Source organism: Anguilla anguilla, chromosome 6, assembly GCF_013347855.1.
Source record: "Anguilla anguilla isolate fAngAng1 chromosome 6, fAngAng1.pri, whole genome shotgun sequence".
NCBI lineage: Eukaryota > Metazoa > Chordata > Actinopteri > Anguilliformes > Anguillidae > Anguilla > Anguilla anguilla.
The window spans coordinates 5,135,030-5,147,816 of NC_049206.1; the positions used below are offsets into that span (position 1 = coordinate 5,135,030).

General features: G+C 39.1%; 2 protein-coding genes and 1 long non-coding RNA gene across 4 annotated transcripts in view; 2 read left to right on the forward strand and 1 right to left on the reverse strand.

Annotated features, from left to right (window-relative positions):
• The window catches only part of LOC118229597 (BOLA class I histocompatibility antigen, alpha chain BL3-7-like), a 59,045-nt gene that overhangs the window by 18,689 nt on the left and 27,569 nt on the right, over positions 1 to 12,787 (forward strand). The window lies entirely within an intron of this gene.
• LOC118229610 overlaps positions 1 to 12,787 on the reverse strand; it is a 71,823-nt gene that overhangs the window by 5,423 nt on the left and 53,613 nt on the right. The window lies entirely within an intron of this gene.
• LOC118229583 (major histocompatibility complex class I-related gene protein-like) overlaps positions 5,219 to 12,787 on the forward strand; it is an 81,023-nt gene continuing 73,454 nt past the window's right edge. The window contains exons 1-2 of the mRNA XM_035421661.1: positions 5,219 to 5,389; positions 10,095 to 10,340. Coding sequence (XP_035277552.1) covers positions 5,329 to 5,389; positions 10,095 to 10,340 — 307 coding nt within the window. The 5' untranslated portion in view covers positions 5,219 to 5,328. The remainder of the gene's footprint in view (positions 5,390 to 10,094; positions 10,341 to 12,787) is intronic.

Consider the following 12,787-nt stretch of genomic DNA (forward strand, 5'->3'; position numbering starts at 1 on the left):
ACATAACGGCAGACAGTCAGCTAGCCTCAAGTTCGTTCTGCAATCGTTCGTTCAGGTTGATGGGCTTTTCCGCACCGGACTGTCAATCACATTGTAAAAATCACAAGACCGCTTAACTCTATGGTTTTGGCTCCAAATCGAGAACATGGCCGCGCCCGCCATTGAGCTTCAAAACGTGTTTTACAGACCCACGGAGAGGCAATGGGTGACGTCACAGTAGCTTTGTCCATATTTTTTACAGTCTCTGATTGAAACACAGTAAAGTGGGCTTAATGGGAACAGGTGGGCTTAAAGGGAACATCAGTGAATTTATGGTTAAAGACAGAATATTTTATTCTACTCACATAACATTAAAAAAACAACTATATGAAATAAATCTATATATGGTGCACTAACATAATATGAAAAGTATAAATTGATCATGTAGAGAATTAATTAGCTATACTCATTTACATCCACCTCAGACAGTGTGATTTTTTTGCTAGAGCCCCCTTTAAGCCCACCAGGTGAAAATGTTAATTAAAAAATAAAGATAAACATACACATTTATTGTCTATTTAACAGTATAATATAAACTGCATACAAAAATAGAAGATAATTATTAACTGACTGGCGAAAACCTACGACGATAACTATACATGCTTATCATGCTTTATGTCTTTGCAATGAACAATACTATGTAGCTACTGTATTGATGCAGCATGTGGTCTGTTTGCTAGTGTGCTAAAACTCATATTTTGATTTCAAAAGACACTATTTCTAATTCAGGTAACATTCTAACATATGTCTCATTCAAAACACTAATCACTTAAATTTTGATAACAAGTGAGTACTTTCCAAAAACAGGAGTAGAAATATACAAAAAATGTTATTTTCTGAGGGTACCAAAATCACCTATGTTTTTTTGCAACTTCTTCTGGGATCAGCAGGCACATGCCGCACATGTGCTTCGATAACTCAATATCGACAAATGTGATTGACTTACAATAAAAAGTCATTTACGTAACAAGCAGCTTCATTTGAAAAAACATCACACAGCAAAAAATTATGATGTAGTTTTTTAAAATTTGACTCGGAAGTTGCAAGTGGGCTTATATGGTACGTGGGCTTAATAGAGACGTTTACCCTATTTCAATCTATGGAGGGAAAAATAACGGATTTATGTCGATTTACGATATGTTGGTGGTCCTGAACTACACTAAAATCAAAGTCGCACGATGTACGTCACAACCACGTGTGCTTGTAAGTCTACCCACCAAGTGCGGTGCCTTGGCTGCCCCTAACTGCTGGTCTGGGATCAGATTTCCCTTCACAGGTCCTAACTTTAACCATTAGTAGGAGAAGAAAATAACTGACTCTGGACCAGCAGGGCCAACTGCACCCAACACCGGTGGCTAGCTAGCTATACCCACGACAAATGCGGTGTCACAGGTTAGCTTAATGCATTTGTTCAATGGTCAGGACAATAATGTTAAGAAGGGAGAAAATCATTCCAAATCCAACCATGTAGAGCAGGTAGACCATATACAGCCAGAGTAGAATAGCGGGTCTGTTAGCGCCACCATGAAAGATATCGTTTATAAAGTTTCGGTTAGCTAACGTTAACGTTAGGAATGGCTGGATCAGCAGGTAGCTAGCTAGCTGTCAAAGTCAGGTTTATTTGTCATTACAAACCATATGCTGTACAGTACATGATGTAAAGAAACTTCGTTTCGCAAAGCTTCGGTGTAACACAGACTTTCAGTCTGCTCACAGCACTTACAAAGGAATACACACATTGTGAAAATCAGAATCACAGTGCACTTAGACAAGACAGGTGCGGTAGGCAAGAGATAGACAATTTCTAATAAATAGTTTTATTAAAACATAGTAAGTAGTAAATATATTGTCGGTAATTTATCGAAAACCATGCTGGCTAGCTATATTGTTGTTGTGTTGTGATAAAAATATATATGACGTTATATTCCATTTGAAATTACGTCTTAAATTAGTTATGTTAGGTTGTACTCTTTTATACGGTCTATGGTTGTACTTTATAGATCCCTGAAAGGAAATCCTGTTGTCATCACTACCGTACAATTATGATGTGAAATAAACAATATAACTTAATAGTAACAAATCTGTTATTTCCAGTAATTTTAAATTGAAATACGATATCGAAGTGACACTAGAAATAGAAGGGCGCAAGCGTGTTCCAGCTGAGCCGTGACGATATAAGCGTGCGTCGTGAGCACAGTACCGGTATGTGTAGTTCCTAAGCGTACTAAACGTACACAACGTTGTACCTTGTACTTCTCATGGGTCAATCGTGCTGCTGATATTATATTTCATGAGTCATATGTCATGAGTACCGGATACCAATAGCTAACTGGTTCCCGACTTGTAACTAAAAATGTCCCTTATTGAAAATTGCCCCATTCATTTTCCCATTGACAAATTTGCGGGAAAACAAGGGGAGTGGCTTGGTGACGTTTACAGCTCTATATTAATCAAGAGTATTTCTCTGTATTTTCCCCAAATACTGACTTAAATAGATTTTCTTTTGCAGAGTTCTCTACATTTGGCTCAACGGCTCAAATGGAAACTAGAGCACAAGATCAGAATTAAGGTAGTTATAGATATTATGTGGAAACAGCTCTTTGCTCATTGTCAAAACACAATTACGATTTTAGCCTGCTGCGTGTGATAATGTTTTTTTTTTTTTAACCCTTTGATGCACAAGCTATGCAAACCCCTTCTAATGCACAACATGGGTCTAAAATGACCCGTATTCATTTCCTATGTTATTTCATGCATGGCTGAGTGTTTCTTTGCTATATCTTTTGAAATCAATTTATTTCATCATTTAATATTCCAAGTATTCATTAAATATCTTGTTTTTGATTACTACAAATCATTATTTTCATTTTTCCTTTCTTACTTTATGAACAAAAATAGTTTTTGTATTACTACATCAAGTTTACACACATGGACCAAAAATGACCCATGTATACAAGTGTGATTTTAAAAAGACATACTATTTTGTTAAAATAATTATTTTAGCAGTGATTTAGACCAAACAATAATACATTTAATATTTCAAATATGTTTATTTGTCACTTTGTCACACATAACATACATATATCACTGATAACCGGTAACACTGATATTGAACTGTAGTATTTCTGTTGTGGTACTGTAGTGAACTGTGGTGAATGTGACCGAATAAAAGAAAATAAAACTGATTAAATAAAATCACATGAGTACAGCGCAAATTACCATCTCAGTGCTTACAAGCCTCACAAAAGTCACAAATGACAACTACATGTTTGTGCTCCTTGCACACAGGCCTGGTGCATTGGAAACACCAGCTGCTGACTTTTCTGGCTTTGGCAGCGGGGCAGATCTTGCACCTCTTCCTCTTCACTTGGTCCTCCTGTCTGATGTCCTCCTGTGCCTGGGTGGTGGCTGCGTTTTGTTTTTTTATCCCACATCTTCCCATTGCCTCTGTAATATGCTTTTGGAGGTGGGGTGTGCCCTCCATGCGCCTCTTCATATGTGGCATGACAAGCTCTTTGCCCAGCTCCTTGATGAATAGCCTCCGTGCATTGGTCACACCACCCATGTAATCAAGGGTGTTGTGCAATAAAGTTTGTGTAGGCATTGAGGGTGGCAACATCCAGCACATTGTGCCAGAGCACCATGGGCCACCTCTGTGTTCTCCGCTTATATGAGTAGGTGCGAACCGTCTGATCCATTGTGTTCACTCCTCCTTTTGTTTTGTTATAGTACTGGATCACTTCTGGTTTCTTCTTCACACTGTTGTCATCCACTGCTTTGTCATCATGCATGGTGCTCAGGAGGACAACAGCCTTTCCCTTCTTCGGCACATAGCTCACCATGGTCATGTTGCCACTGAATTCAAATTCTGAGCTATGTCACTGATGGACAAATCCCAGGCATCTTTCGGTGAAACAGCTGTTTAACCGGGTGCAGGTCCTGGGCAGCTCCTCAGGATGTTATGGCTTCTTGTTCTGCCCTGAGTGGGGGGATGCTCATTCCAGTAAGACCCCTTTTTACTCAATCTATTAGACTGGGTCTGAGTTTCCTCTTAAGAGGACTCATCAGACGAGTCTTCTATGTCATCAAAGGAGTCTTCTTCATTTAGGAGAGCTGGATTCCAAGACACACCCATAACTCCAGCTTGACCCTGTGGCACAAAGTCTAGGTCATCGTCAGAGATTTCAGGACCAAGAATTGCCTCCATCTTCCTCATCCTGTTCTTCATGCAGAGTCTTTATGACCATTTTAGCAGTAAATCTGGAATGACTGGGACCAGCCATACTAACACTCTGGATAAAGAAAATCAAAAGCACAAGAATGTTTTCAAATGCACATCAATATACTGTTATATTTTTAGTTTTATTTTGTTGACCTAGCTAACGTTAGCTAGCTAGAATAAAATATGTCAACAGCTAGCTAGCTAATAGTATTGGACATTTATCTTTCTTACTAGTAATGAATGTCAAGGTCAAGGTAACCTTAACCTAATGTTTAAATATTATGCACAGTTATCTTTCATAAGATATCAAATATTTTCTTAAAATAGGTAAAACAATTGTAAAATAAGACTTACATGTATCAGATGTGCAAAAGCAGCCGTGTTGAATTGTGAAATGTGTGGCAGGTGAATAGTTGTCCGCAGTAAATATGTTCCTAATTGCAAACATTTACAAATATCAAAAGTTTATATCAAATTCCATAGTGAATACATGTGGGTCATTTTTGACCCATGTGTGTAAATTTGATGTAGAAATACAAAAACTATGTTTGTTCATAAAATAAGAAAGGAAAAATAAAAATAATAATTTGTGGTAATCAAAAACAAGATATTTAATGAATACTTGGAATATTAAATGATGAAATACATTTATTTCAAAGATATAGCAAAGAAACACTCAGCCATGCATGAAATAACATAGGAAATGAATACGGGTCATTTTTGACCCATGTTGTGCATTAGAAGGGTAGTGATACAAAAATGATTTTTATTCAAAAAGTAAGAAAGGAAAAATTTAAAGGCGATGTCCCGGTTCCTGTTCCACTTCCTCTTCATGGGGACATCTCTCTCTCACGCTGTTTCAGCGAATCAAGCAGCAAAAAGGAAACAGTAAGGTGGGAGTTAACTTCCTGACCTCGCCAAAATAGATTCGAACCTCTTTGCATTCCTGGTAACGGAGAAACACCCCCTGGGTGAAATCACATGACACGACAGCCAGCCGTCCTGTCATCTAACAAGTCTATACTAATGGACCAGGGTGGATATAGTTTTTGAAGTTGTTTTGTAAAATGTTTCGCATTTATAGCATTTTATTGTTTTCGGTCATTGTTCGGCGCACGGTGGTGTCAGGTACGTATTGACGCTTTCATCTTTGCCTTTCGAAATAAGTAAAATTTTGACAATTTATTTTTTGTTGTTCTTAGTTAAAACACAATGTGTATTGGTTTGATTGCGCTACGTGCTTTGTTGGTGCAGATACTTATTGTCTAGCTAATGTAGGCTAGGTTTTCCGTTTAGTCGGTCGTGGCTCATGTACGCAGTCAGGGCAATTTCACAGACGTTTTCGACTTCACCGACAAGCTGGCTTTTAGCAAAGCCAGTTTGTGAAGCAAATAGATAGAAGCATGTGCTGCTTACTTCTACGTAAAACTTCTCCAATGGTGTTCTGAAACTCTGTTAATGATCGTTACGTTTTCAAATTGTAAAAATATGTAGCCTAATGAAATGTGTACATTTGAATAAATAGTTTCCCAAGACTTGTGGACCAACACAATCATTGTTTCACAAACTCGTACACATAATGAAATTTATGATCACACGCTCTTTAAAAGCTAGCCGAGTGTTCATACGGTCAAGCACGTGCACAGATAGACCTCAAGGGTGGCTTGAGAGCCCCTGCCCTTTTGCCCTCTCACTCGACGAGTGCCCTTTTGGTCGGTCGCATTTAAATTCCATATATATATATATATATATATATATATGCACGGATCCGCAGTTTTAGCGTCATGCGTAAATCGCGAACCCTCAGCTGCAGTACCGGGCGTTGCTATTTTGTCTTGATCGACACAGTTTCCCACTTGTTATGGACGCACGCTGCTGTACATCCGTAGATAACAGGTAACAATACTGTGAATTTCCTACTGTGGACTCTTTTACACTGTCATAAAACAGCATCACAGTTGAAACAACAAAATTTACGATGCTCAAAATAGAATAAACCGGTTCATATCGGATTTGCCAACTTTAGACTAGGTTAAGTTATCCTATAGGCTACTAGCCCACAAGCAAGCTAGTCTATCTAATTATGGTTAATGATAATTAATGACAGCCCCTTTGTCAAGCAAGACAACTTACAAATGAAAATAGATGGAAGTTATGAAATCCTCAAATCAGGCATTTCAGAGTGGCACAGCTTATCTAATCTTATTTAAAGTTACACTTGTAGTTTTTTGCCTTAAAATATTATTAAATTAATTTTGACTGCACAAAGTAATGGCTAAATGATATTGAATCACGTTCTCATAATATATGTAGGTGGCTTGCAATGTAACGTCTCCGTCACCATTCAATTTTAGCCTAATCTTTTGGTGCTCCGGGTCAGAACAGTGCACTTTCATTAACTTGCTTTCATTTTGAAAAAAACAAGATTATAAAATGTAAACAAAGACAAAAAAGAACATTGGTCTACTTTTTAATATAAGTTGTATTCACAGTGAGCCAAATAGGTAAAACTGCTTCCAGGTCACTATGCATGTCAGTAAATTTTATACTATGCTGCTGTTTTGGTTCGGTTAATGGTGAACATGCAAGTAATTAATTTTGCTCATCTGCTGGTTGCAGTGCAATGCCAAGAAAAGAGAGATTAAGGAAATGTGTTTATAATAGTGCATGTGCTTTGTGACAGTGTTTTGTGTTTAGTTATCCCTGTTCCTGGAATAAAGGGTGAAGAAAACATTGAAGACTGTATGTGATGTCTGTGTGAGATGCTGTTGTAGTGTTGTGGGGGATATTATCTGTAGAGCATGAACATGTCTGGATAAGTTTATTGGGTCCAAAAATGAATTACGTATTACTTTAAGGAAATATGCTTCAGAAGACCCAAAACAGGGCCCATATTATGAACATAGTGTGTGATTATGAACGTGGTGTCGTGTGGCATTATCAGGATGAAAATAGTGGGGATGATGCATGGGGGGCGGAGGTTGCCCTTTTTTTCAATTGAGCCCCTGTCCCCCAAAATGTCTGTGCATGGCCCTGAATACAGTTAATACCCTTCTCTGTTCCTCCCGGAGTGTGTGCAGGAAAGGGAGGAACCGAGATCGTGTGAAAGTTGACTGTGACCCCGTACGCACACTACCGTGGGTCGTGTGGCTGTAGTTTTGAAGTTGTGCTGTGAAGTGCGAGTCGTTAAATGATTAGCATTCATTACATTTAATTCGTTTTTGAGATTGTTTGATCCACTATGTCAGGTACGAATCGACGTTTTCATCTGATCTATTTTAGTTTTGCTGTCAGTTAGGGTAGACTACAGTGGTGGTGGTAACTAAGTAGCCTACATGTACTTCGTTACTGTACAAGTAGGATATTGGTGACTTTGCACTTGTGCTGAGTATAAACAATATCAGCAGCTTTCACTTCCTACTCCACTACATCGATAAAAAACGCAGGTACTTTTTTATTCAAATAGCCTACATTTCTATTGACAACACCAGGGTTCATACACTTTTTCACCAATGATTTTCAGTAAAATTAGGTCTGCATCTGAAACATATGGTGCCTCTCTAAAACAAATGAACACCAGACAGACACACTTAGATACATTCTTTCATATTTTAATTCGAATAGTTTAACATTTTTGTCAATGCCTCAAACAGGGCTCCAAATTGCGACCATTTTGGTCACATATGCTCCCGAAATTTTATCTGTGCGACTTCGAAATATAGTTGGGAGCATTTGTGCGAGTGCAAATAATTGTTCTGGTGCAACCTTTTTTTTTTTTTTCCCTTTTTCTTTTTTCAGTCGAACGTCTCATCCTCTGCACATTCGCTCGTTAGTACACTCAGTATGTGCCTCGTGAGCTGACGGTGACTCTTCTAACCAATCGTGAGCTTGACATTCTTACCTTTAATGCTGATTTTAAATTGGTTAATATTAGTCTTCAATCACTCCCTTTTGCAGCACTCCTCTGTCACGCGACACAGAGAGCTAATGCGTTTACTTATGGTAAATGGACTGCATTTATATAGCGCTTTTATCCAAAGCGCTTTACAATTGATGCCTCTCATTCGCCAGAGCAGTTAGGGGTTAGGTGTCTTGCTCAGGGACACTTCGACACGCCCAGGGCTGGGTTCGAACCGGCAACCCTCCGACTGCCAGACAACCGCTCTTACCTCCTGAGCTATGTCGCCCCTATGTTACCTGAAGACAAATGTTTATGCGTTTATTAGCGTTATCGAAAGCTGAAAAGTTGAAGCGAACGATTACGGCATTTTTTTTGAAACATTAACGTCGTGTTTTGTGTAGCGACCCGGTTGAAACAGCGAATTTCTCCGATGCAGTTTACTGGCGGTTGATTTAATTAGCGGTATTAATGTGACGAGAAGCGCTTTGTCGTTTGAATGCATAGCACGCAATTCCTTGAAGAGTCGGCACGTTTTAGGCGAGACAGATTAACTGTTACTTGTAAACCGTACTGTTATATTGTCGTTTTTTATCAATAAAAAATCTATTATATATGTTGTTGGTGCTCCTTACATTTCCGTGGGTGCTCCTAACTTTTTGAAATTGGGAGCACCAGTTCTACCAAGTGAAAAAGTTAATTTCGAACCCTGATATATTATTGAAGCTGCACTTCCCTGGCATATTGTTGGCACAGTAGGGCCTACGTTTACTAACTGCTACATTAGCAGAAGCGTGCCTGTTGGGCGTGCCTGTAAACAGACTGAGCCAGACCGAATTAACTTCTCACACCACCAAAATACCGTGCCAATTTACGTTTTATTACTATACATACTATTTTTATGCTTGGATTAATTAGCAATTGTATTTGATGCAACTTTAGCTATATTTCCATTACTTTTCCAAAACTTTTCAAAAAATATTATTTTCCATTACTTTTCCAGGGCCTGGAAATTGCATTTTAAATTTCAATGACTTTTCCAGGTTTTTCATGACCGTACGAACCCTGCAACACACTAGTTACATTTCGTACGGTTGGTCGTCAGCCGGATTTTCTCGGTATTGGACCGAGGTGAAGTTGGTTTCAAGTTGGATATTCAACAGATATTCGGACACCCAGTCTCGCCGACCCTTTCCCGCTTTGTCCCGGGGTTTAGAGACACAATGCAACGGTCTTTACAACCTTGGATATTCATACATTCAGACAGATATTCAGACACCCAGTCTCGTATCGTTTTATATCCCCGACTGTTCCCTACTTTCCGCCAATGCAAGTGGTTAGGGACCGTAAACAAATTACAAATAAAGGTTACAAATTCTTGCAATTTCAATAGCTCCTAGACAAAAGGACCTAGAAATTTCAAACCACTTTTAAATTGTTCACAAACAATAGACACAGGTTGCACAGCCTTTGCTTGGTCCATTTTAATCTCATGCAATTTTATATGAATATTTCAAATTTTGGAAATTCAATAGCTTTTTGGTCACATGACCTAGACACCCGAAATCACTAAATATGTCAGTGTGGTGTCTAGGGGGCGCAGTAGTAACTGGATGATTTCTTCAGATGTAACACTTCTCCAAGGCAGTTATGTTGACCAGCACACGGGGGTTCCCAAATTTTTACTGGGCCAAAAAAAGAGATTTTTTACTTCCCAAAATGGAAAGTGGAGCAGTTTTTACTATTTCATGTAATGTCATCAGTAATACCAAAACCTTAAAAATGTAAGTCTGTGTTTTAAAAAAAATATATATATATTTTTTGCAGTTGCCAGATAGGGTCAAAATGTTCTGTCCTGGATCAGGGATGCTTTGGGTTGAACATCATATTTGGTACTTTGTGACATCTGTCTTTCCCCGTGTCTCTGTCTTGCAGTTAATCACTCCCTTCTAGGTACCTACATTGCAGTGAATTCTGATGAGTTCACTTGTGTCCTGTGGCTCGATGGCGAAGCAGTCGACTCCTACAGTAGCAATGGCACGGACAGCGTGCCGCATAGAAACTGGATGCGTGAAGGAAGAGGCCGTTCTCTGTGGAAGTCTGTCAAACGCCTTAATATGGAGCACTGGAACAGAGGCAGAACTGACATCTTAAAAAATTACACAGGACTTAACATGTCTGGTGAGAGCCTTTATATTTCAGCTTTTTAAAAATGTTTTTTTCTCTCCTGTACCTCTGTTTAAAATTCCAAGTAAAGACCATGCAGTGCATGCAGGTATAATCACAGCATCATGCACATCCATGTGTTTCAGGTGCTGCTGTCCTGCAGGGGAGGTTTGGCTGTGAGATCGAGAGAAACCCTGACTCTGGTGTAAGACTTACGAGGGCCTTTGCTCAGTACGGATGGAACGGAGAAGACTTCCTGTCCTTCAACCTCAGCAGGCTTCAGTGGGAGGCTTCAGCAGAATCTGCTGTCCCCATTACAAGGAAGTGGAACAGGGACCAGGACATCACCGTGGAAACTAAGAACTACATAGATTTCATCTGTGTATATCACCTGGAGAGAAGTTTGTCCTTTGAAGCAGAGGAGAGCCAGGAGACAGGTTAGTACCATGGTCCCATACAGAAATGGAACACACTGCAGTATAGTGGGAAAATGGAATATATTATCAAGTTATCAGAACATGCCAATATTTTGGGAACTATTCAGATTTGCTCCTGTCATTGCGATATGTGTGTATGCGTGTATGCATTTTCCTAAAAAACAAAAAGGCACATAATTCCAGTATATAGCAGTATGTTACATTTCGCTAAGGGGTTCACACATCTTATAACATAAAAAAGGTGCAAAGAATTTATTGAAGAAAGGATGGTACCTTACTTAAATTGTGATCTTATATGTCATGAGGATTTACTCAGGAAAACAACATTTTTAGAACAGACACACAGTAGAAAAATGTGTTTTCCCTCTTCCAATTCCAATGCAAGCTGCCTGAACATTTATGCCTGAATACAGACCTGACAGCCTTTACACATTTTCACATCCAAAGTACACTGGTACGCCTCATTACTTGAACATACACAAGAGGCCTTCCCTTGTGTACAAAAAACTTGCCTTTTCTCTTTTTTCCCCATTTTAGCTGAGCCCACAGCTGCAGTATTCGCTAAGAGATCCCTGAACCCTGGGAAGGTTATTCTGACCTGCCTAGTTTCAGGATTTCACTGCAGTAACACGACGGTGGAGGTTTATCGGGATGATGACATCATCACTGAAGAAGACGGCCTTTTGTCCTCTGGGATCAGACCAAACGGGGATGGGACCTGCCAGCTGAGAAAGAGTTTGGACATCTCTAACAGCATTGAGGCATCGTATAGCTGTGAAGTCCAGTTCAGAAGTCTTAAACAACTGGTCAAATGGGGTAAAACTGCTCACTGTGACCCATTTTCATTAATTCTGGCTTGCAAAACCAGATGAAATTATTAGTGCTGGGGGAACAAAATCGTGACCCCTATAAAAGAGTGTGGCATTAACCATCAGTGTGGCTGTCAAACTATAATATTGCTGCTTTTTGCCTTTGCAGATGGAAAGATATGGGACATGGCTGCACCAAGACAAGACTATGACACTGAACATCAGTACCGGTGGCTTATGGGAGTACTTGCTTTTGTCATTGGTTTATCACCTGTGTTTTTAAATGTCATACTGACACCGAGGCACTGATTGCACACACAGGTGAGAAATGGGAAATTCACCTTGGATTTAAGTCCCTGAAGGAGCACTCCTAGCATCTTATCTTGTCTCTTACATTGAGGAGTACCATGTAATAATTGTATACATTTATATCAGTTCTAATTACCATAGAAATGACCATAGATTATATGTGCAGTAAGAGGAGAGGAGGCTGATGGGAATTCAACATTGCAAATTCTTTCATTTATTTACTGACCGAAAAGACAAAGGAAAACAAATTCTGAAAACACAATTTCTCAGTCCAATATAGAAGGCCCCATTTGCAAAGATACTGCTGGTGCTAAACTAGTTGTTTTGTGATGGGTAAGCATAAATGCCCACATGCTGATTCCTAAAGGGTTATGTTCACTTTCTTTACATTGTAGGCTGTGCAAAAAAAAAAAAAAAATACAAATGGACCAGACCAATTTTTTGATGCACCAGAGGAACCCAGATCAGCAACTTCATCAGGATTCAAGGGAGAAAATCAACACCAGCCATCCAACAAATGCAGCTGATCTTTTGAATTGACTGTTCAAATTTAGCAATCCTACTGTATAAATGATGCAATGTAAATGCTGTGTAAACAATTGTGTAAATAGTTGTGCAGGTTGCTCTGGATAAGAGCGCCTGCTGAAATGGCTGTTATGTAATGTTCTTCCTCCTATTTTTACTTGCGTTACGTCAGAATAATGTTCACTGTGTGAACTGAACTGTGTCATTGGCTATAAATAACTGTACGAAATGAGGATTGTACCTTATCGAACCTGTGTTCTGTAGCTGTTGCAATGACCATCCTATGCACTCTTGTACGTCGCTTTGGATAAAAGCATCTGCTAAATAAATGTAATGTAATGTAAAGTGGCTCTTAGAGAGGGTACCATAACTAAAATACCCC